Below are 24,866 nucleotides of genomic sequence, written 5' to 3'. Positions count from 1 at the left end.
CAATCCTATTCAACTTATTCATAAATGATCTGGAGAAAAGGGTAAACAGTGAGCTGGCAAAGTTAGCATACAATACTAAACTGCTCAAGATAGTTAAGACCAAAGCAGACTGTGAAGAACTTCAAAAAGATCTCACCAAACTAAGTGAATGGGCAACAAAATGGCAAATGAAATTTAATGTGGATAAATGTAAAGTAATGTACATTGGAAAAAATAACCCCAACTATACGTACAATATGATGGAGGCTAATTTAGCTACAACTAATCAGGAAAGATCTTGGAGCCATCATGGATAGTTTTCTGAAGACGTCCATGCAGTGTGCAGCGACAGTTGGAAAAAAAAAAAAAAAAAAAAAGGCAAGCAAATAGGATGTTTGGGTTCATTAAAAAAGGGATAGAGAATAAGACAGAGAATATCTTATTGCCCTTATATAAATCCATGGTACTCACATCCTGAATATTGCATACAGATGTGGTGGTCTAGTCTAAAAAATTTATACTAGCATTAGAAAAGGTTTAGAGAAGGGCAACTAAAATGGTTAGGAGTTTGGAATGGGTCTCATGAGGAGAGATTAAAGAGACGTTAAAGGGCGTTTCAATTTAGAAAAGAGGAGACTAAGGGAGGATATGATAGAGGTCTAAAAAACTGTGTACAGATGTGGTCTCCTCACCTCAAAAAAGATATTTTGGCCTTGGAAAGGGTTCAGAAAAGAGCAACTAAAATGATTAGGGGTTTGGAACAGGTTCCATATGAAGAGAAGTTAAAACGACTGGGACTTTTTAGTTTAGAAAAGAGGAGACCGAGGGGGGATATGATAGAGGTCTATAAAATCATGAGTGGTGTGGAGAGGGCGAATAAAGAAAAGTTATTAGTTCCCATAATAGAAGAGCTAACGGACACCAAATGAAGTTAATGGGTAGCAGATTTAAAACTAATAAAAGAAAGTTCTTCACACAGCGTGTAGTCAACCTGTGGAACACCTTGCCAGAGGAGGCTGTGAAGGCTAGGACTATAACAGAGTTTAAAGAGAAGCGAGATAATTTCATGGAGGTTAGGTCCATAAAAGGCTATTAGCCAGGGGATAGAAATGGTGTCGCTGGCCTCTGTCAGAGGCTGGAGAAGGATGGCAGGAGACAAATCTCTTGATCATTGTCTTCAGTCCACCCTCTCTGGGGCACCTTGTGCTGACCATTGTCGGCAGACAGGCTACTGGGCTAGATGGACCTTTGGTCTGACCCAGTACGGCCGTTCTTATGTTCTTATCATGAGTGGTGTGGAGAAAGTGAATAAGGGAAAAGTTATTTACTTGTTCCCATAATTTCATTTGGGGGCCCCTAGTTCTTGTATTAACAGTCAGCAGGTTTAAAACAAATAAAAGGAAGTTCTTCTTCACACAGTGTACAATCAATCTGTGGAACTCCTTGCCTGAGGAGATTGTGAAGGCTCGGACTATAATAGGGTTTAAAAGAGGACTAGATAAGCTCCATGAATTGAAGTTCATTAATGGCTGTTAGCCAGGATGGGTAAGGAATGGTGTCCCTAGCCTTTGTTTGTCAGAGTGGAGATGGATGGCAGGAGAGAGATGGCTTATGTTCTTCTGCACAGACATAAATAACCTTTGACACTTTCATTGTTTGGTTGGGCGATAATGTCCCAGCCATCCTGTATCTCCATTTAAATGATTCGCATGAGAATTAAACTTGTGAATGAGTTGTAGTTCCAATTCGTCTCTGTTTTTGGCTTGTGGAATTGTTCTGTAACAAAACAGCAATTTGGAGATATCTTAATGTATGTCCAGGTAGATTAAAGTGTTTACCAATAGGTTTCTGTATGTTCCCTTTATGGATATCTGATGTGTCCACTAATTCTAGAGCCTTCCATGTAGCTCATTAATCACTCACTAATTTAGTCTGCAGAACTCTGATGGAAGTCACATTTGGCAATGCTGTTCTCTGCTCAGCCATTCCATCCTCCTCTGACTTAAATACTGCTTGTTAATCATCCTTAGTAAATAATCTCCTTTTCTTTGAGGAATGGCCTCTATTGTTACAGTTAAATAAACTCCTCTACATTTTTCAGGGATGGATTCAAATTGGTGGGTATTAAAATCAGACTTCAGATTACCAACAGAAGAGGAAATAAGAGCGATGGTGTCCCCAGAGCAGTGCTGTGCCTATTATAGCATGATTGCAGCTGAGCAGCGGCTAAAGGTGAGTGTCACTTGCTGGCTGACTGACGGATACTGCTAAATTACTGGGAACTCTTTCTTTGTGGAAGATGAAGCAAGGAGCAATGTTCCATAATGTGGCAACTAATTTTTCTCTAGCTTTGGTAAATTAGCATCTTGACTCTGGGACAGACAATTAAACCCTCTTCTGCACTTCCAGATGCCCAGGAAGGGAGCTGGATCTATGAGCAAAAGGGAGCCATTGGACTCCCATTCTCTCGTATGGGTTTCCCTACCCTACCCCCTTATTGTACTTGCTGAGGAAATGTGCAGTGGAGATGTGATGTCTCAGAGGCTGAGAAGGGGTGTGAAGAATGAGTTAGTGAGTTGGAGGTCTGCTCAGTGAGCTAGTCTGCACATGGGGCTGTCCCTGGAATTAGTTGGCATGTCGTGCTGCTGGACTAGCTTTGGAAACAGTTTATCTTTTGAAGACGAAAGTTAAGTTTGTTCACGTGAGGGTTGCCAGATGTCCCTGGACATGAACCCTCTTTTTCTGATCCTGCAGCTCTCTCTGGGAGAGAGCAGATGTTACAGCTCAAAAAGAGCTGGCTCTGTTGCTAGATTGATTCCTTCCCTGCAGCCACAGCTGTTGAGTACTGTCCACCCAAACATCTGCTCCCAGGCCTGGGGAGGGTGAGAGGACCAAGGGAGATTGTTTGAGGGTTGGTGCTGCATCATGGGCTGTACCAGCCACTCTGCCACTGTGAAACTGCCCCCCACTTCAAGCGTGAGGTGGCATGTACCCCCTCACCCCAACCCTGATACCTTTCCCAGTACACACTCCAGTATCTCTCCATAACCCTTCCCCCAGTACACATAACCCTCCAGTACCCCCTCAAATACCCCTCCCCTTCTGCACTTGACTCCTTGCCCTCTCCCACCCCTCCACCGGACAGTGTCGTCTTTTTTGAAATATGGTAATCCTAGCCCAAAGGCTGATACGTGTTTGATACACATGGTTGGTCTCCCTCACGGTGTGTTCGGTATACTACAGTAGGGCTGGTCTTTGCTGGAGGCTATCAGTTTCATAATACTGGTTTTTTTTCCTTTGCTCATGGATCCTGTTTATAATTAGGGAGTTCAATTTTTTTTCTTGCTGTTTCACTATAGGATGCCGGTTATGGGGAAAAATCTTTTTTTGCCCCAGAGGAAGAGAATGAAGAGGACTTCCAGATGAAAATTGATGATGAGGTACTGTGAAGGAAAAGCAGGGAAATTAGACATGTGATAGTCTGTAAATGAGCCTGGTAGCAAAAAATAAAATCTCCTTTAAATCAGAACACGTTTTCTTTTGGGTGTCCAATCATGATTTGTGTCCTTTTTTCTGAGGAATCCACCCCTTGCTGCAAAATGGACTCAGGTCTATGCAAATATGTAGTTGTGGCAAGCTAGGGTGTAAGTCTAGGCCTCACTACCCTGTAATGTGTCAAGTGTCCTGGGGTTGAAGGTAAAATCTATGTCAAAATTACAGCTACTAGAACAGCAAAGGATGGCCTGAACACATAACAACAATGCTCTGAGTTCTGCTGACCATCTGAAACCCCTCCTCTTCACCTAGCTCCCACCAGAATAATTCTGCTCGCTCTACAGGGATGCTATTAGTAGACTTATGGTTAAAGTCCCGGGCACAGAGGGAAGAGCCTAGTCCAAGCAGAGAACTTCAGTTGGGAATTGGAAAGACAAGAAGAAAAGTACCATGAAAACAAGTGAGGATGAACTTAGATCGTGGTGAAATGGAGAGTGATCCTCTCTCAAATGTCAAACTGTCAAATCAAGTGTAAAAATGTAATAAGAAAAGCAAAAAAGATTTTGAAGAACAGCTAGCCAAAAACTCAAAGAAATAGCAAAATGTTTTTTAAGTACATTAGAAGCAGGAAGCCTGCTAAAAAACCAGTGGTCCCCTAGACGATTGAGATATAATAGGAGCAATCAAGGATGATAAAGCCATTGTGGAGAAACTAAATGATTTCTTTGCTTCAGTCTTCACGGCTGAGGATGTTAGAGAGATTCCCAAATCTGCACCGTCCTTTGTGGGTGGTGAATCTGAGGAGCTGTCCTGGATTGAAGTGTCATTAGAGGAAGTTTGGGAACAAATAGAAAAACTTAACGTTATCAAATCACTGGGACCAGATGGCATTCATCTAAAAGAATGCAAATGGGAAATTGCTGAACTATTATCTGTGGTTTGTAACCTATCCTTTAAATCGGCTTCCATACCTAATGACTGGAAGGTAGCTAACGTGACACCAATATTTAAAAAGGGCTCTAGCGGCGATTCTGGCAATTACAGACGGGTAAGTCTAACTTCAGTACCGGGCAAATTAGTTGAAACAATAGTGAAGAATAAAATTGTCAGACACGTAGAAGAACATAATTTGTTGGACAAAAGTCAACATGGTGTCTGCGAAGGGAAATCATGTCTTACTAATCTATTAGAGTTCTTTGAAGGGGTTAACAAACATGCAGACAAGGGGGATCCAGTAGATATAGTATACTTAGATTTTCAGAAAGCCTTTGACAAGGTCCCTCCCCAAAGGCTCTTGTGTAAATTACATTGCCATGGGATAAGAAGGAAGGTCCTTTCCTGTCTTTTAACCAGTTCTCAATCAATGAAACAAAGGGTAGGAATAAATGGTAAATTTTCAGAATGGATAGAGGTAACTAGTGGTGTCCCCCAAGGGTCAGTCCTGGGATCAATCCTTTTCAACTTATTTATAAATGATCTGGAGGAAGGGGTAAGCAGTGAGGTAGTAAAGTTTGCGGATGATACTAAACTGTTTAAGATAGTCAAGACAGAAGCAGACTGTGAAGAACTTCAAAAAGATCTCACCAAACTGAGTGATTGGGCAACAAAATGGCAAATGAAATTTAGTGTGGATAGGTGTAAAGTAATGCACGTTGGAAAAAAATAACCCCAACTATACATACAGTATGATGGGGGCTAATTTGGCTACGATATATCAGGAAAGAGATCTTGGAGTTATCGTGGATAGTTCTCTGAAAACTTCCACACAGTATGCAGCGGTGGTCAAAAAGGCAAATAGAATGTTAGGAATGATTAAGAAAGGGATAGAAAATAAAACACAGAATATCTTATTGCCCCTGTATAAAACTATGGTACGCCCACATCTTGAGTACTGTGTACAGATGTGATCTCCTCACCTCAAAAAAGATACTTTGGCCTTAGAAAAGGGTTCAGAAAAGGACAACTAAAATTATTAGGATTTTGGAAGGATATGATAGAGGTATATAAAATCATGAATGGTGTGGAGAGGGTGAATAAAGAAAAGTTATTTATTAGTCTCCATAATAGAAGAACTAGAGGTTACCAAATGAAGTTAATGAATAGCAGGTTTGAAACTAATAAGCGAAAGTTCTTCTTCACACAGTGTGTAGTCAACTTGTGGAACTCCTTGCCAGAGGAGGCTGTGAAGGCTAGGACTATAACAGAGTTTAAAGAGAAGCGAGATAATTTCATGGAGGTTAGGTCCATAAAAGGCTATTAGCCAGGGGATAGAAATGGTGTCCCTGGCCTCTGTCAGAGGCTGGAGAAGGATGGCAGGAGACAGATCGCTTGATCATTGTCTTTGGACCACCCCCTTTAGGGCACTTGGTGCCCGCCACTGTCGGCAGACAGGCTACTGGCCTAGATGGACCTTTGGTCTGACCCAGTACGGCCGTTCTTATGTTCTTGCTCTTTGGTCTTGGTCATAGCGCCCTTCAATTGTTGTTCAGTGCTTAGTTACCTAAGATTTCTTCCAACATAAAGAGGGAGGCTGAGTAGTGAGTGACCTCTGGTGATCCCTGTCCCATTTTCGATAGAGACTGCTGCAGACCCTATGCGGTTGAATTTGACACAATGTCCTCTTAGAGCTAACAGGATTATACTAATGGAGCCTGGTGGTACAGCAAGCAGTCCATGAGGTGTCAGCTAGTGCTAGCATGAGCAGAGGTGCCTGGGAGTGGAGAAAGCAAAGTTGACATATGTGGGGGCTCAGCATATTTAGATTTATTGCATTGTATTTTTAAAGCTGTTTGGTCATGAATGTTTTTCCTCTGAATTAGGACAGATCACCTGTGTGCTTACACGTCACACAGTTGATGTCCATAAAAACTGTGGCCTGTCAATAAATTGAACTTGAGAACATTAGTAAAAACTGCTGAATGTGCTTCAAGTTTTGGTGTGACCAACAAAAGAGTGGGTGGAAAACTGTCCTGGCGAGTGACAGGATTGTGATGGCCTATTCCTCCCCTTTATTGCAGGTGCGCACAGCTCCTTGGAATACCACGCGAGCCTTCATTGCTGCCATGAAGGGAAAGTGCCTGCTGGAAGTGACTGGTGTGGCAGATCCCACAGGTTGTGGTGAAGGTTTCTCTTATGTGAAAATCCCAAACAAACCAACCCAGCAGAAGGTAGATGTGTGCTCAAGGCTGGGGTGGGGCAAGAGGGATAAGTTTGAAGAAGTGGAATAAAGATGGGTGGGGGTGGGGGAGGCAGTTTAAAGGAATGCAAGACAGGGAATGAGAATATAGAAAAGGTTAGCGTAAGTGGTGATCTTCAGGAGCTATGTCTTTGAACAGGATGACAAGGAGCCACAGCCAGTGAAGAAGACAGTGACAGGGACAGATGCTGATCTCCGGCGTCTCTCTCTCAAAAATGCCAAACAGCTTCTACGTAAATTCGGTGTTCCTGAAGAAGAGGTGAGTTTGACCCAGGAGCTGTACAGTATGGAGTCCTGTCCGTGGGAGTCTATTGGGTAGATCCAGAACCCTGGTCTACACGAAGGGATAAGTTCAAATTCAGGTACGCAACTTCAGCTACGTTAATTACGTAGCTTAAATTGAAGTTTCTTAAGTTGAATTTTGGTGCTCTTCACTCTGTGGGAAGTCAAAGGGAGCACACTTTCCCTTCGACTTCCCTTCCTTCTCATAGAAGTAGGACTACCAGCATCGATGGGAGCGTCCTCTCAGTTCTAATTAGCGTGTCTTCACTAGACCTGCTAATCCTAACCCCGGAAGACCAACTGTGGCTGCTTCAATCTTACCTGTAGTGTGGACATGGAGAGAGTGGCATATGGAGAGGGCTCACTTTTAGCTCTAGTGTTTGACTCTGTATCCTCCTTCCTGAGCTATGTCTCCTGAAGTGCTTTCTCGTGTGTTTTGTTTTTCAGATTAAGAAGCTTTCCCGTTGGGAAGTGATTGATGTGGTGCGCACAATGTCCACGGAGCAGGCTCGCTCAGGGGAGGGACCTATGAGTAAATTTGCACGTGGATCTCGGTTCTCAGTGGCAGAACACCAGGAGAGGTATAAAGAGGAGTGTCAGCGCATCTTCGACTTGCAGAATAAGTAAGTTTCCCGCACATAGTGGGGACTTGTAGATTTGTCCAGCTGAGCCACTTTAATAGAGGATGATGGCTTTATGGGAATGTTTTAAAAAATATTGGGATGGCTGTGGTGTTCTCTTGGTTGCAGATTTTTTGGGAAAGATCAGGAATGGAAGTCTTGCACCATACCTTGACAGGTATGTGGGTGATATGAGCTTTGTTTCTAGGTTCATAGTTTGCTAGCTTCTTAGCACTTCAGTATAGATACATACCACATCAACTGGAGGGGTTCTCCTTTTTCTGTAGGTAATCCTCTCTGATAGGCAGTAGGTATGTTGTTTTCAACCTAGCTCTGACTACACCTCATGGGTTAAGTTAAGCAGGGGTAGGCAATAATTTGTGATGGGAGGGGCCACTCCCAAGAATTTGAAGAGTGGTCAAGGCCACATTCGTCCATATTAATGGAGGAGATGTGGGGTCTGGATGGAGGTAGGTTCAGAAGGGAGCTTGCAGTATGGGATTGGAGTGCAGGGGAAAGTATGGAATCTGATAGGGAGTTGGGCGAAGGAGGCAGTTGTGACTTGGGTTAGGGGACATGGGTGCAGGGCTTTGGGTTATCTTGGGCAGGGGAATGAGGTGCAGGATCTGGGAGGGAGATATGGATGCAGGAGAGGGGGCAGAGGCAGGCTCTAATTGGGAGATGTACCTGCTTGACTCCCAGCGAGAATCTTTCTCAGACTCTTTGCCTGCCTCACCCCCACACTGGCTGCAGGGGCTATGTGATTTTTGAACAGCTACGAGAGCCTGAGGGGCGATGAGGCGGTGGGGAGGGAGGTGCTTCCCAAGCTGCCTGTTGAAACCAGCAGCTCCAAGCGGCCAGAAACCAGCCAATGGTGGGATTCTGGGAGTGGGAAAAGCGTGTTAACCTTTTCCTCCCTCTCCTGTGCTCACAGTTGGTCAAACAGCCCTACAACAGCCCCATCTCAGCAGCATGCGGAGGGCAGGCTGGGAGTCTGCCTGAGTTCCCTGCTGTGTCTGTGAGCTGGATCTGGTAGCTTGGCAGGCTGAATCCAGCCCCTGGAGGGTATTTTGCCCAGGCCTGCTCTAACGGATGTTGATTTTTGACAGCCCTGAGACATGTAACAAAAAACAGGACTATGTAGCACTTTAAAGACTAACAAGATAGTTTAATAGGTGATGAGCTTTCGTGGGCCAGACCCACTTCCTCAGATCAAATAGTGGAAGAAAATTGTCACAACCATATATACCAAAGGATACAATTAAAAAAATGAACACATATGAAAAGGACAAATCAAATTTCAGAACAGATGGGGCGGGGGGGAGTAAATGTCTGTGAGCTAATGATATTAGAGGTGATAATTGAGGAAGCTATCTTTGTAATGGATAAGATAATTAGCGTCTTTATTCAAACTAACACGGTTACCCCTCTGATACTTTATTCAAACTTGAGTGTAAAGTGTTGAATTTAAGCATGAATGACAGTTCAGAGGATTATTTCAAGTGAAGTCTTAAAAGGCCTTTGAAGCAGGATGCAGGTAATCAAGTCGTTGAGACAATGTCCTTTCTGGTTGAAATGGCAAGAAACGGTTTTTCTTTGTGATCCTGTCTGATATCTGTTTTGTGGGCATTGATCCTTTGGCGAAGTGTCTGAGACGTTTGTCTAATGTACATAGCAGACGGACACTTTCGGCACATAGAATCATAGGACTGGAAGGGACCTCGAGAGGTCATCGAGTCCAGCCCCCCACCCTCAAGGCAGGACCAAGCTCCGTCTACACCATCCCTGACAGATGTCTATCTAACCTGTTCTTAAATATCTCCAGAGAGGGAGATTCCACCACCTCCCTTGGCAATTTATTCCAATATTTGACCACCCTGACAGTTAGGAATTTTTTCCTAATGTCCAATCTAAACCTCCCTTGCTGCACTTTAAGCCCATTACTCCTTGTCCTGTCCTCAGAAACCAAGAGGAACAAATTTTCTCCTTCCTCCTGGTGACACCCTTTTAGATATTTGAAAACCGCTATCATGTCCCCCTTAATCTTCTTTTTTCCAAACTAAACAAGCCCAGTTCATGAAGCCTGGCTTCATAGGTCATGTTCTCTAGACCTTTAATCATTCTTGTCGCTCTTCTCTGTACCCTTTCCAATTTCTCCACATCTTTCTTGAAATGTGGCACCCAGAACTGGACACAGTACTCCAGCTGAGGCCTAACTAGTGCAGAGTAGAGCGGCAGAATGACTTCACGAGTTTTGCTTACAACACACCTGTTGATACAACCTAGAATCAGATTTGCTTTTTTTGCAACAGCATCACACTGTTGACTCATATTCAACTTGTGGTCCACTATGACCCCTAGATCCCTTTCCGCCATGGTCCTTCCTAGACAGTCGCTTCCCATCTTGTCTGTATGGAACTGATTGTTCCTTCCTAAGTGGAGCACTTTGCATTTCTCTTTATTAAACCTCATCCTGTTTACCTCTGACCATTTCTCTAACTTGCTAAGGTCATTTTGAATTATGTCCCTATCCTCCAAAGAAGTCGCAACCCCACCCAGTTTGGTATCATCTGCAAACTTAATAAGCGTACTCTCTATCCCAATATCTACATCATTGATGAAGATATTGAACAGTACGGGTCCCAAAACAGACCCTTGCGGAACTCCACTTGTTATCCCTTTCCAGCAGGATTTAGCACCGTTAACAACAACTCTCTGACTACAGTTATCCAGCCAGTTATGCATCCACCTTATCGTGGCCCTATCTAAGTTATACTTGCCTAGTTTATCAATAAGAATATCATGCGAGACCGTATCAAATGCCTTACTAAAGTCTAGGTATATGACATCCACCGCTTCTCCCTTATCCACAAGGCTTGTTATCCTATCAAAGAAAGCTATCAGATTAGTTTGGCATGACTTGTTCTTCACAAACCCATGCTGGCTATTCCCTATCACTTTATTACCTTCCAAGTGTTTGCATATGATTTCCTTAATTACCTGGTCCATTATCTTCCCTGGGACAGACGTTAAACTGACCAGTCTGTAGTTTCCTGGGTTGTTGTTCTTCCTCTTTTTATAGATGGGCACAATATTTGCCCATTACCAGTCTTCTGGAATCTCCCCTGTCTTCCATGACTTTTCAAAGATCATAGCTAAAGGCTCAGATACCTCCTCTATCAGCTCCTTGAGTATCCTGGGATGCATTTCATCAGGACCTGGTGACTTGCTGACATCTAACTTTCCTAAGTGATTTTTAACTTGTTCTTTGTGTATCCTATCTTCTAAACTTACCCTCTCTCTACTTGTATTCACTACGTTAGGCACACCTCCAGACTTCTCGGTGAAGACCGAAACAAAGAAGTCATTGAGCATCACCGCCATTTCCAAGTTCCCTGTTACTGCTTCTCCCGCCTCACTGAGCAGTGGGCCTACCCTGTCCTTGGTCTTCCTCTTGCTTCTAATGTATTTATAAAAGGTCTTCTTGTTTCCCTTTATGCCTGTAGCTAGTTTGATCTCATTTTGTGCCTTTGCCTTTCTAATCTTGCCCCTGCATTTCCGTGTTGCTTGCCTATATTCATCCTTTGTTATTTGTCCTAGTGTCCATTTTTTATAGGACTCCTTTTTTATTTTGAGATCATGCAAGATCTCCTTGTTAAGCCAAGCTGGTCTTTTGCCATATTTTCTATCTTTCCTACACAGCGGAATTGTTTTCTTTTGGGCCCTTAACAACGTCCCTTTGAAATACTTCCAACTCTCCTCAGTTGTTTTTCCCTTCAGTCTTGCTTCCCATGGGACCTTACCTACAAGTTCTCTGAGCTGATCAAAATCTGCCTTCCTGAAATCCATTACCTCAATTGTGCTGGTCTCCCTTCTACCTTTCCTTAAGATCATGAACTCTGTTATTTCATGATCGCTGTCCCCCATACTGTCTTCCACTTTCAAGTTCTCAACTAGTTCCTCCCTATTTGTTAAAATCAAATCCAGAACAGCTTCTCCTCTGGTAGCTTTTTCAACCTTCTGAAACAGAAAGTTGTCTCCAATGCAGTCCAGAAACTTATTGGATAGCCTGTGCCCCGCTGTGTTAGTTTCCCAACATATGTCTGGATAGTTGAAGTCCCCCATCACCACCAAATCTTGGGCTTTGGATAGTTTTGTTAATTGTTTAAAAAAGGCCTCATCCACCTCTTCCACCTGGCTAGGTGGCCTGTAGTAGACTCCTAGCATGACATCACCCTCATTTTTTACCCCTTTTAGCTTAACCCAGAGACTCTCTACACAGCTATCTCCTACGTTCATCTCCACTTCAGTCCAAGTGTGTACATTTTTAATATACAAGGCAACCCCTCCTCCCTTTTTTCCCTGTCTGTCCTTCCTGAGCAAGCTGTACCCTTCCATACCAACATTCCAATCGTGCGTCCCATCCCACCAGGTTTCTGTAATACCAATGATATCATAGTTGTATTTATTGGTTAGCAATTCCAGTTCTTCCTGCTTATTACCCATACTTCTCGCATTTGTATATAGGTATCTAAGATACTGATTGGATCTTGCCTCCCTGTTGTGCCCTGACCCTCCTTTCTCCTTGCCATTATAGGCCGTAGTCCCTATAAATTATTGCATAAATTATATTTCTGGATGCGCAGGAATGTGTTCTTGATCTTCTAACTCACTTGGTTAGGTCCAATAATGGTATCAGCAGAGTGAATATGTGGACAAAGCTGGCAACGGGGTTTGTTGCAAGGGAAGATACCAGGGTTGGTATTAGTGTGGTATGCCCTGTGGTTGTTGGTAAGAATCATCTTGAGGTTAGGTGGTTGTCTATAGGAGACTATGGGTCTGTCTCCCAGAGCCTCTCGGAGTTTAGTGTCCTGTTCCAGTATAGGCTGTAGTTGATTGATAATGTGTTGGACAGGTTTAAGTTGGGAGCTGTAGGTGATGAGAAGTGGTGTTCTATTGTTGGTTTTCTTGGGTCTGTCTTGAAGGAGATGGTTTCTAGGTATTCGTCTGGCTCTTTCTATTTGCTTTTTCATTTCTTCGGGTGGGTAGTTGAGGTTTATAAATGCTTGGTAGAGATCCTGAAGTTTCTGGTCTCTGTCAGTGGGATTAGAGCAGATGCGGTTGTATCGAAGGGCTTGGCTATAAATGATGCCTCGTATGGTGTGTGCTGGATGGGAGCTGGAAGCATGTAGGTAACTGTATGAGTCGGTGGGTTTTTTGTAGAGAGTGGTGTCTAATTTTCCATTGCTGATTTGTACTGTGGTGTCCAGGAAATGGATCTCTTGTATAGAATGGTCCAGGCTGAGGTTGATGGTGGGGTGTAGATTGTTAAAATCTCTGTGGAATGTCTCCAGTGTTTGTTGGCCATGCGTCCAGATCATAAAGATGTCATCGATGTAGCGTAAGTAGAGAAGGAGTAAAAGGGGACGGGAGCTGAGGAAATGTTCTAGGTCAGCCATAAAGATATTAGCATACTATGGGGCCATGCGTGTACCCATGGCTGTGCCGCTGATCTGGAGGTATACGTTTTTCTCAAACTGGAAATAATTGTGGGTGAGAACAAAGTTACATAGGTCTGCTATCAGATTGGCAGTGGTGTCCTCTGGGATAGTGTTTCTAATTGCTTGTAATCCGTCTTCATGTGGGATGTTGGTGTATAGAGCTTCTACATCCATGGTGGCAAGGATGGTGTTATTGGGGAGGTTATCGATGTTTTGTAGTTTCTTTCGGAAGTCAGTAGTATCTCGTAGATAGCTGGGGGTGTTGGTTGCATAGAGTTTGAGAAGAGAGTCTATAGCTGGATAAAACAGTATCGTTTGCACAATATCATGTGCCGAAAGTGTCCGTCTGCTATGTACATTGAACAAACGTCTGACACTTCGCCAAGGAATCAATGCCCACAAAACAGATATCAGACAGGATCACAAAGAAAAAAGTTTCTCGCCATTTCAACCAGAAAGGACACTGTCTCAGCGACTTGATTACCTGCATCCTGCTTCAAAGGCCTTTTAAGACTTCACTTGAAAAAGAATCCTCTGAACTGTCTTTCATGCTTAAATTCGACACTTTACACTCAAGTTTGAATAAAGATGCTAATTATCTTACCCATTACAAACCTAGCTTCCCCAATTATCACCTCTAATATCATTAGGTCACAGACATTTACTTCCCCCTCCCCCCCATCCCTCTTCTGTTCTGAAATTTGATTTGTCCTTTTCATATGTGTTCATTTTTTTAAAATGTATCCTTTGGTATATATGGTTGTGACAATTTTCTTCCACTGTTTGATCTGAGGTAGTGGGTCTGGCCCACGAAAGCTCATCACCTATTAAACCATCTTGTTAGTCTTTAAAGTGCTACATAGTCCTGTTTTTTGATTCAGCTACACCAGACTAACACGGTTACATTTCTATCAGAGACATGTAGTTATGTAGCTGTAACTTTTCAGTGTGGATCAGCCCCAGGTTCTTCAACCAAAATCTTGGTCTGAGAGCCAGTAGGGTAGGCAGATCATTGGACTATCAGTGGGGAAAGGAGAACAATTGGATGAGAAGGGGGCATTGAGTTTGGGATCCTTCTGAAATCAGAAGAGCTGATTTTGGAGGGTTGCATGTACATTCCAGGCTACTATTTGGCAGGGCTGGTTTCCTGTCTAGTGCTGTCACTTTTGTCATCCCATTTTCATGTGGACGGTAGATGGCGAGGCATGTGTAGCTTATAAAGTAACTTAAAGCCGTTTCCTGTTTCAGAGTTTTAGAATCAACTGAGATCTTATCAACAGACACAGACAGCAGCTCAGCTGAGGACAGTGACTTCGAAGAGATGGGAAAAAATATTGAGAATATGTTACAGAACAAGAAAACTAGCTCTCAGCTATCTCGGGAGAGAGAAGAACAGGAGCGGAAGGAACTGCAGAGGATGCTTCTGGGGGAAGACAGTGGCAATGACAAGGAAAGGAGCAAAAAGGACAGGAGAGACAAAAAAGGACTGTGTGAGTATTGCAACAAGAGGAGTGTGAGGGGCAGATGTGGTGAAGGTGTAGAAAAAAAATCTTGAGAGAATCTATGAATTGCTATATTGGACCAGACCAGTGCTCTGTATAGCCTAGTGTCCTGTCTGAACTGTGCATCCCAGGAAGGTGCATAATTATCGTCATAATGATTATTTACAGATGTGCTACTTTGCGAGTGGTGAAGAGTACTATCGTCTTCCTGTCTCCAAGCAGTTAGATGGATTAGCTTAATGCTAGAGGTGTGAAGATGAATATCTACTGTGTTCCCTTTGCCTGCAGACTTTATAGTTTATAAAGCTATTGAGTTTTGCCTGATTGGCTTGGGATGTCAGTTGCTGCTTTCTACTCAGAAGAGTCAGCAGACCTCTCTAAAGAATAATGGAACACAAGGCAATGGTTTTTCACCCTGTGTGTGGGTTAAACTGTAAAAATTGCTTGTATAGGTTGAGACATCCAGTATGCCTCATTTCAGTACTGTGTTTGTGTAGGTTTTGTTAGTGGGGCACAGAGCTGGTCTTACCACGGGCATTGTCAGCAGTTCAGAGGGAGATGAGTGTCGGTTTAATGAATGCAAGTAGAAGTATAATATTAAATAGCATTGTGTCCATAAGAGATTGCAAAAGTGGTTGAAGGTGCTGTAACTTTTACCATAGAATCATAGAATCATAGGACTGGAAGGGACCTCGAGAGGTCATCGAGTCCAGCCCCCCGCCCTCAAGGCAGGATCAAGCTCCGTCTACACCATCCCTGACAGATGTCTATCTAACCTGTTCTTAAATATCTCCAGAGAGGGAGATTCCACCACCTCCCTTGGCAATTTATTCCAATATTTGACCACCCTGACAGTTAGGAATTTTTTCCTAATGTCCAATCTAAACCTCCCCTGCTGCACTTTAAGCCCATTACTCCTTGTCCTGTCCTCAGAAACCAAGAGGAACAAATTTTCTCCTTCCTCCTTGTGACACCCTTTTAGATATTTAAAAACCGCTATCATGTCCCCCCTTAATCTTCTTTTTTCCAAACTAAACAAGCCCAGTTCATGAAGCCTGGCTTCATAGGTCATGTTCTCTAGACCTTTAATCATTCTTGTCGCTCTTCTCTGTACCCTTTCCAATTTCTCCACATCTTTCTTGAAATGTGGCGCCCAGAACTGGACACAGTACTCCAGCTGAGGCCTAACTAGTGCAGAATAGAGCGGCAGAATGACTTCACGAGTTTTGCTTACAACACACCTGTTGATACAACCTAGAATCATATTTGCTTTTTTTGCAACAGCATCACACTGTTGACTCATATTCAACTTGTGGTCCACTATGACCCCTAGATCCCTTTCCGCCATGGTCCTTCCTAGACAGTCGCTTCCCATCTTGTATGTATGGAACTGATTGTTCCTTCCTAAGTGGAGCACTTTGCATTTCTCTTTATTAAACCTCATCCTGTTTACCTCTGACCATTTCTCTAACTTGCTAAGGTCATTTTGAATTATGTCCCTATCCTCCAAAGAAGTCGCAACCCCACCCAGTTTGGTATCATCTGCAAACTTAATAAGAGTACTCTCTATCCCAATATCTACATCATTGATGAAGATATTGAATAGTACGGGTCCCAAAACAGACCCTTGAGGAACTCCACTTGTTATCCCTTTCCAGCAGGATTTAGCACCGTTAACAACAACTCTCTGACTACGGTTATCCAGCCAATTATGCACCCACCTTATCGTGGCCCTATCTAAGTTATATTTGCCTAGTTTATCAATAAGATAAACACCATAGATGGTGTTTTTTCTAGAGGGTAGGCTATGTGAGCTTAGGGCAGATGCAAATAGTTCCTATGCAATACAGTGCAAAGACAGAGTGGGACTATGTTTTATTACCATATTGAAGCATCACTTAGAGGGCTGAGTTAAGGTTGTCTGGGTGTGTATCTTGCTCTTCATTCCTGGTTTACAGAAGTTAGTTTTGGTGAACGTGACATTCTGGAAAGGCACAAAATATCACCAGGCAACTTAACTCTGTGTTAATGAAGTTTTTTGTAAGTGAATTTGCTAAGTTTTTTGGTTGGGGTGTTAACAAAAAAATTGTTGAAAGTTAGAGGTCATATAGGCAGTTGTAACTATATGATTAGGTTTGTAGCTGAATTGCTGTTGTAGTGAGATAATGAAAATAATTAGTACTTAGTGCTTTTCATCAGTAAATCTCAAAACACTTTACCAAGGACCTGTTGCTACAGCCATAGGTGCAGCGCTTCTTCTGTTAGGTCCCTCTTATTGAGTTGTAAATAGTTTCTAGTCTTTAGCTGTTGTTAGAACTTTGTACATAGTCCCTGCTGGGACTCTGCCTGGGGACAGGGCATGCCCTAGTCTCCCAAATTCAAATTGTGTGCAAACTGCTGCAGCCCTGTGCCAGTTAGCAACCCATACGGCAACTGCCCTAGTGGTCTAGGTGAATCCCACATTACTGAGAAGTGCTGTATCTGCAGGTCTTTCCAACTTAGGACTGTTAAGGACAGAGTTATCCAGCTGATGGAGCGCTCCCCTGGCGCCATTGTCAAATCGCATCGGGTATCTTCAGTGGTCCCAGAGAAGAGGACCAAGAAGGTGGGCAAAGACAAGCCCTTGACTCTACGAGAGGAGAAGTACAAACAATGGACAAAGACAGGGTGCTGGGCAAGCTAGCACTCCAGGTGGAATAGAACAGTTCCCCTTATTTCTGCCACCTTCTTTGGGCATCCAGGGTCCCTCCACCCCAGAGGCATTTCAGTCGGCACAGGACACTGGTTCCATCCTGGTCCCACCAGAGCCTTGACATAGAGGGAAGCCCTCATTGGTGCCTCAGTAACAGAGTACATGGTGCTCCTGCTCCCCCACAAGGTTGGTTAGAAGAGATTCCCACAGCCCTGCATGGTTAGTAAGGGAGAGACGGGTTACATGCTGTAGCTCAAGCATCACCCATCAGGTGTAGACCTTCGGAGGCACACGCTTTCCCCCGCTCCCCAGCAGCCAAGGCATGCTAGAGCCAGTCGCTCGTTGTGCATGAGTAGCTGCTCCCAGGGGCAGATCCCGCCAATACGGACGGCACCACTCCCTGTTCCGCCAGTACTTACCAACACAGTGCTATCTGGGATGCAACAGAGGGTCTCCAGGTTTCAATCCTCTTCCCAGGACCGGGTATCAGCTCCCCACCAGTGGTCTCGGTTGCCTCAGTCAAAGCCACCATGGGTCAGTCCCCAACCCACTGCTTTGGACATTCTCTACAGTTTCCTAGGTTGGTCTCATCCGGCATCCCCCAGCACCGGAGAGGCTGTAGTACCTGTTCTCCATCCTGGGCCTTAGCCAGTGTAAGGTCTGCCAGCATCCCTTCGGAATCATCCTCCCTCCCACCAGTACGATTGTGGGCACCACACCACATGCTGCCTAATTTAGCACTGCAGATGGCCTCGCAGCCTCACTGTGGCCTTCAATCGTGCCCCTGAATCATTCTTGTGACAATGGTTTGTGCCTGATGATTTTGTTGCCTGATGCTTCCACCACTGTTTGTCCAACTTCTTTTCTACCTTCACCTGAAATGTGAGCTACTAACCCAGGAAAAAGTTTTAACACCATGATATGTTGCCATTATAGGAGGCCTGTCTTGTTTGTCTGATATCTAAGCCATCCTGCACAGCCTCCCAAAGAACTCTACCAGGAAATGTTATAAAGTGAATTGGGAAAATTTATGTTTCAGTGTAATCATCATAATCTAAGACAATCCTGTAGCAGCTCTTAGGAGGCCTCAGCACATTTCATCCTTGAGTAGCCTCTTAACTATTTTTTCTCCCCATTTAATCATTCTGTTTCCAGAAGGATATGCTTTTGAGTCTTCCCTTTAGTGGCAAAACCAGTACCAACTTGGGATTTTAAGTTTGATTGATTGATCAACCCTTCTTAAGTCACCATTTGACCCTTGGCATTCTGCTCTCTACTATATCTTTCTATGAAGGTAGCATTTCTGGTTGCTGTCATGCTGGCCAGAAGAATTGGGGGATATTTACTTTTAAGTAAACTTTAATTTTGAGAGTCCCCTAGACTCTCTCTCTTGTGGAACAGAGGCCATATCGTCCCAGAGGCTTTTGAAATGGATCACAGGTATATCCAACTCTGTGAAATACATAATGTTTCCCTGAGAACTGATTTCACTTGGACCTCAGACAACATCAGTAGTCTTCCTTAAAAATTGCCCCTTTCTGATGTCTGCAACGTTGTGTCTTGGGAATAACATAGAGATGTTATTAGACACTGTGGACGTTTGCAAGCAGCTGATTCTGATTCCTCTCCAAGCAACGAAGTTCCGCTATCTTTTGAACACCAGGCACATATCTCTTTACGAAGATGCTGCTTGTAAATCTTCTGAAGTGCACAATATATAGACACAATCATTTGAAGGAGGAGAGGTAACTCATCTTGCAGTGATGTGAGTTCTTTGAGAGTCGTTTTCCCTGTCGTTTTCCCTACGTGCAGTATGCTACCCACTCACTTTTCCCTGCTGTCTGGTTTCCCCTGTACTGAGACCTGACAGTGAAGAAGGAACAATAATAGCAGTGTTCCAGCAGCCTCCTTTATTTCCTTGGTATGGATGATGATGAGAGCTGGAGTGGATGCATGGACCACATGAACTCCTAGGGAAAAATCTCCAGTCCTTGGCTGTTGGGGCACAAGTGCACTCTGAAGTATTCCATCTCGAAAAACTTCAGTCACTACCAAGTGAGTAAGCCTTCCTTAGAGACCCCTTTACAGGAGAACTTTTTCCTGAACTCTTCTTCCAGGAAGCTGTGTGGGCCTGGCTAACCCAGTTGTTTTCCTTTCTTTCAATGTGATGGGTTGCGTATTATGAGAAGTGTTTATAAGGATCAGGTGTTCATTGTTTATTCTTGCCTTTGCATTACTGCTATATCTTGGATTCATCTGTCTGATCTTTCTTTCTCATGTCTAGAGCAGATACATAGTGCAGATGTCTAGGCTGAAGTTACAATGGAAGAAATGATAAGCTAAATGTGCATGATGTAGATATTTATATAATATTTGGATGGCATGATTTAACATCCCCCAAGTTAATATGTGAAATTCTTGTGAAATCCAGAAAAAAACCCGCATAGATAAATCTCTCTAGCTTCTCGTCGTATCTTTCTGCTCATTACCATGGCATCTGTATGCCATACGACTGTATCCTGGATTCTAGAGATGGTATCTGAGATTCTCAAGCAAACAAGTTTGTCCCTGTTCTCTGGTATTGATGTCTCATGATCTCTGAGGATAAAAGAAATGTAAAATTTGAGATGTCTAGCGTGTGGACTGTTTTGGAAACCACTAACATAATCTTTTCTTGTAACATCAGCTTCAGGCACCTCAGCAGGCTCTCACAAAGATGATGACACTGCCTCTGTAACCAGTCTCAATTCTTCTGCCACTGGCCGTCGCCTCAAAATCTATCGCACATTTCGTGATGAGGATGGAAAAGAGTACGTGCGATGTGAGACAGTTCGTAAGCCCTCTGTAATTGATGCCTACAGCCGAATACGGACCACAAAGGATGAAGAATTCATGTAAGACCTTAGAAGATTCTTCATTTCCTTCTGGTGTTCAGAGTAATGTAGAATGTTCCTGACTCTGAGGGAATTCCTGCTGAAAGAACTACTATATATTTGAAAGAATCTGTCTGTCCGTCTGTTCAAGAACTCCTAAATCAGCGGTTCCCAACTGCTGTTCCATGGACCACTGGATGCCAGGCCATGGTGGCTCTGGGGGCCGGGGCTGGGCTACACGGCTCTGCCACGGCTATTGGGAGAGGAGTGTCCTGCCCTGTCTCTCAGCCAGCCAGTGCTGGGCAGGGACGGGTCTTTTCCCGGATATGGAAGAGCGCTCTGTTGTGTGTCGAGAGGGCTGTCTGGAGCCTAGCATGGCAGCCTTAGAGCAGCTGTGACCTGGGCAGCAGCTGGGAGACAGTGCAGGGCTTAGTGAGGGGGGGAGGGAGGCACTGGAGGCTCTGGGGGTGGGGAGCTCTAAGAGGCTGGGGGCCACTGGGGCATCTGGGGTGGGGAACTAGCACTGGGGGGCCAGGGCTAGTAGTGGGGAAACTATGGAAGCAGGGCTGGCACTGGGGGGCTCTAGGGAGGGGGCTAATATTAGGGACTGGGGAGGGTTCTGGGGGAGTGGGTGAAGTGGGGCTCTGGAAACAGGAGGCTGACACTGGGGAGTCTGGTGGGTGGGCTCTTGGGTGGGGGCTGGTTCTGGGGGAGTTGGGTGCAGGAGACTATGGAGTCAATGGCTGGAACTGGTGGGTGGTGGGGGTTGGGGCTTTTGGTGGACTGGTAACATTTTATTTGCATGTTTGCATAATGCAAATGTTACCAGTCTGCCAAACGTTTGTGCGTGGGTTTGCCTCTCCCTGGTATAGGAAAGGTTGGGAACCACTGTCCTAAATGCTAAGAGCTAGGACCACAGCTTTGATATGCATCTTCCTCTTATAACTTACAGCAAGCCCAGGGTTTGGATGTGCATGGAATGGGATTGCTTCTCATAAAATGGAAAGGGGAGGGGTCTGTTAGCACTGATGGTTTATACTATTGAATGACCACGGGGCGGGTGCATTACGAACCGAGTGGTCGGCTCCAAATGACATCATCTACCCTACCTGCTGCTGGCCAGGCAGCGTGACCCCGAGCCCTGCCCTGACTCCTGCAACCCCGCTATCTGCCCTGAGTCCCACCTGCCCAGAGCTCTCCACATCCTCCACCCCCTGCCCTGACGCTTCACTCCTCCAGCCCCTGTATTGAACCCCTCCTTTAGGACTCGAGAAATGCTGGGTCAGTGTGCTAGTAATGAATAATTGAATGGCTGTGGGTGGGATGGCTCTTGTGCTGCTGCATGACTGTTCCTTATGGCATGTGGAGCAGGGCTCAAGCATTAGGAACTGGACATAGCCAGAGGGAGAAGTGAAAATCTCCAATAATGCAGTTGTCCAAGAACCAGTGATTTCCTCTTTACATTTAAAATGTGTTGTCTCTTAATAAGGTTTCATTTGCTCAGCAGTGCTGGTATCTGGGATTATTATAGGTGAAGCAAGCAGCTACTCATCTAGTTAAGGTTGCCTCACATGAGGGGTGGTCAATTTTTGGTGGGGGGCCACTCCAAAATTTTGGAAAGTAGTCAAGGGCTGCACTTTTCTGTGGAGGAGAAGTAGGGTCTAGGATGGAGTTTGGGTGCAGAAGAGCACATGGGGTAAGGGACTGGGGTTCAGGAGGCGGTGTGAGGTCGGAGAGGGAGCTTGGATGGAGGAGGGGGTTGTGACCAAGGTCGGGAAGGTGCAGAGGGTTTGGATGGTGACTTGGGGGAAGGAGTTGGGGTGTAGGAGGGGCAAGGGTGCCAGAGGCATGTTCTGGCTGGGAGGCGCTTACCTAAGTGTCTCCTGGCCTGCAGCATCCAAAGGCAGGCTAAGCTCCCTGCCTGCTGCAGCCCTACATAGCATAAAACTGCAGGCTGCTTCCTCCATGTGGCTCTCCGCTCCAGGAGGGGAGAGAGTAGGGTTGCCAGTGTCCAGTTTTGAACTGGACAGTCCAGTATTTGAGCTTTCTATTCAGGAAACAAACTGAGAAAATATAAATGTCCGGTATTTTCTAAATAAGATGTAATGAAGATTGTGATGTAATGTCAGGTGTGTCCAGTATTTTTGTTGAAACCATCTGGCAACCCTAGGGGAGAGGCTTGTACTGCCCCCATTCCCCAGGCCAATCTCTTGGCTCCTGTTGGCTGGTTGTTTCCAGCCAATAGGAGCTGAGGATTGGCTGGGGCAGGGAGATAACATAAAGCCTCCCCTTCCCTCCAGAGCAGAGAGGCACACATAGCAGCCCTACGCTTAAAACAGTGGTTGATGTGTGCCTGAGGGTTCCGGCAGGGTGGTCCATGGGCTGCAACTGGTGGCTTGATGGCCAAATGTGGCCTGTAAGACGTATCTTGCCCACCCGGCCTTACACTTTCCATTGTTAGTCTCTGTCCAGTTGCTTTATAATTCTGCTAAACTTTAATCATTTGGGCTGAAAACTTTCATGCTATGTCTGTCTCTGGCTGAAATTTTTTGAAAGTTGAAACAAAGATGAGTCAGCACTTGAGTCAATGGAAATGTTTTGCCAGTGTAAATTATTATGGCCATGTTTTGAGAAGCACTGGCACCTTTCTGCTTTCATGTATGAATTTGAACATTGGCAAGGAGCTGCCTTCGTGTCTTAGGGTTGCCTTTTTTCCTGTATGTGTGAAATACCATTCCACCTGAGTTGTAGGTAAGCCTCTGAAAATATTTGCATGTGTTCAGAAGTTTGTCAGAAACTGGTAGATAAATTCTCCTCCACAAATTGATTAAGCATGTGCCAGTCAAGTGCTTCGGTGACTAGGTTTGTTTTCTTGTACAGAGGCTCATTTTGGCTGTAGGGGGTGGTTCAAGCAACAAGGATAGGTAGAAAGCATCTGAAACAGCCCCTCACCAAAACCTGGAACAGAACCCGGAATTCCAGAGTCTGTGTTTTCTGCTGACTAGCAAAAAGCTTTATAAAAGCCAAAGTTTGTCTCCCCATTTGGTGACCATTCCATAGGGATAAAAGCTTACTGCTGCTACTAGTTACATGTAGCTCAAGTGGCAGAGGACTGTTTTGTAGAACTAAAGTTTTCAATCCTGCTAAGACTGATGTAGGGATTCTTATGGTTCCACATGATAGAATTTTTTGATTTTTGTTTGCTTTATTAAAAAAAAAACATAGGCTGCTAACGGAACCTGTAACTGGCTGCCTTGTGTATATCCTTTATGATCGTCTTTAGTTGAGGTCTCATACTGTGTTTTACACAGGGTGGACTGCACTAAGACATGAATCAGGGTTATGTAGTATGTGAGAACGTTGTCCAGATGTTCTTATACCTCACCTATAACAGAAATGGAAAAGTGTTAAGTGAATGAGGTAAGGGATCTCTGGAAGAGAGAGAATGATCTTGTGTTCAGGCAGTGAGATCACCGTTGCGAATTGGATTCTATCCATACTTCTGCCACAAACTTTTCAGGATGGGCACTGTGTGTACCTCATTTTCTGTGATCCTAACCTGAAACTTTGGGGGCCTCATTTGTAAAAGTTGTGTGCGCACTCATTTGCAACACAACTTCATGTGCATTGAACATATACAAATTTAAATACTCCAAAAAATTGGGTACTAAGCATCTCACATTGGGTGCCCCAAATTAGCAATCACTTCTGCCAGTTTTGCCTTTGGAAACTGACACACAGAGGGATTAATCTGGAAAAATCAGGATAATACCCTCCTTTCAGCTCAGAGAGGTGTTGTAAAGAGGAATTCATTAATGTTTATGAAGCACTTGAAAATTATAATGATGAACATAGAGAAATCCATGAGGAAATAAATAATTCTGTACTCATTGTAAGGTTTGGATAGTGTAGGGTAAATAAGGACTGAGGTCATACATTAAATGATCAGGTTAAAGAAGCATATTTCATAACAACCCATTCCGAGAGCACAATTTTTCTGTGTGCTGAATGAGGCCTGTCTAAAAATTAGCATGTGATCCTGTAATTAAAGGCTGTATCATCATGCATCTGCAGGAGGTGGTGAAATGAAGGTTGGATGGGTCAATATCAATGCTTGATATTCTTTTAATATCAGGATTTTAAAGTTTAGTAAATCTACAATGTATCTAAAAATAGACTTGAGTTGTCCAGGGTCTTTGACCAGTGCCATGTGAGTCATGGCAGAATCTGAAGGTTGTCCTTCACGCGAGGACTATCCATTCCTGGGAGTACTGCTGACTTGTATGCACAATTTCTGTGTTGAGAAAGAGATCTTTCTACTGCCCATTCAGCCTCTCCATGCTGACTTGTGTAGAGATCACTGCTCTGTCAGTGAAACAGAGTAAATCCTGGGCATGGTAGGAATAGTTTAAACAGACATATTAGTGGTTTTCATGAAGGTTTGGGGATAAGCCTCTGTTGCACCACTCTAGCTCCTCTGGGAGGAATCCTGCTGTGGGTTTTCAAGTCCCAGGAAAACTGGGCTGGCAGAAGGATGCTTGGCCTCTTGTAGAGCTACAGCAGTGGTTCTCAAAGTGCAGTGTGCGGCTGCCTCCCAGGCGGTCTGTGGCGGGAGCTCAGCCCCTCTTCTTCCCTCACATGGCAGGGAGCCTAACTTCCACTAATTCTAGAACCCCACAAAAGTAAATCTGGCCAATGGGAAGCTCTGAACCTCAGTCCTCCCTGT

General features: G+C 44.3%; 1 protein-coding gene across 3 annotated transcripts in view; it reads left to right on the top strand.

The window, feature by feature from the left end:
- TAF1 (TATA-box binding protein associated factor 1) overlaps positions 1 to 24,866 on the top strand; it is a 135,070-nt gene that overhangs the window by 67,515 nt on the left and 42,689 nt on the right. For all 3 annotated transcript variants that reach the window (XM_075917993.1, XM_075917992.1, XM_075917994.1), the window contains exons 18-24: positions 2,081 to 2,211; positions 3,339 to 3,419; positions 6,492 to 6,641; positions 6,810 to 6,929; positions 7,400 to 7,575; positions 14,322 to 14,563; positions 19,954 to 20,161. In XM_075917993.1, the coding sequence (XP_075774108.1) occupies positions 2,081 to 2,211; positions 3,339 to 3,419; positions 6,492 to 6,641; positions 6,810 to 6,929; positions 7,400 to 7,575; positions 14,322 to 14,563; positions 19,954 to 20,161 (1,108 nt within the window). The remainder of the gene's footprint in view (positions 1 to 2,080; positions 2,212 to 3,338; positions 3,420 to 6,491; positions 6,642 to 6,809; positions 6,930 to 7,399; positions 7,576 to 14,321; positions 14,564 to 19,953; positions 20,162 to 24,866) is intronic.

This window comes from Pelodiscus sinensis, unplaced genomic scaffold, assembly GCF_049634645.1.
Source record: "Pelodiscus sinensis isolate JC-2024 unplaced genomic scaffold, ASM4963464v1 ctg60, whole genome shotgun sequence".
NCBI classification, from domain to species: domain Eukaryota; kingdom Metazoa; phylum Chordata; order Testudines; family Trionychidae; genus Pelodiscus; species Pelodiscus sinensis.
The sequence above is the reverse complement of the archived record's forward strand: the minus strand, read 5'-3'. Positions and strand labels throughout refer to the sequence as shown.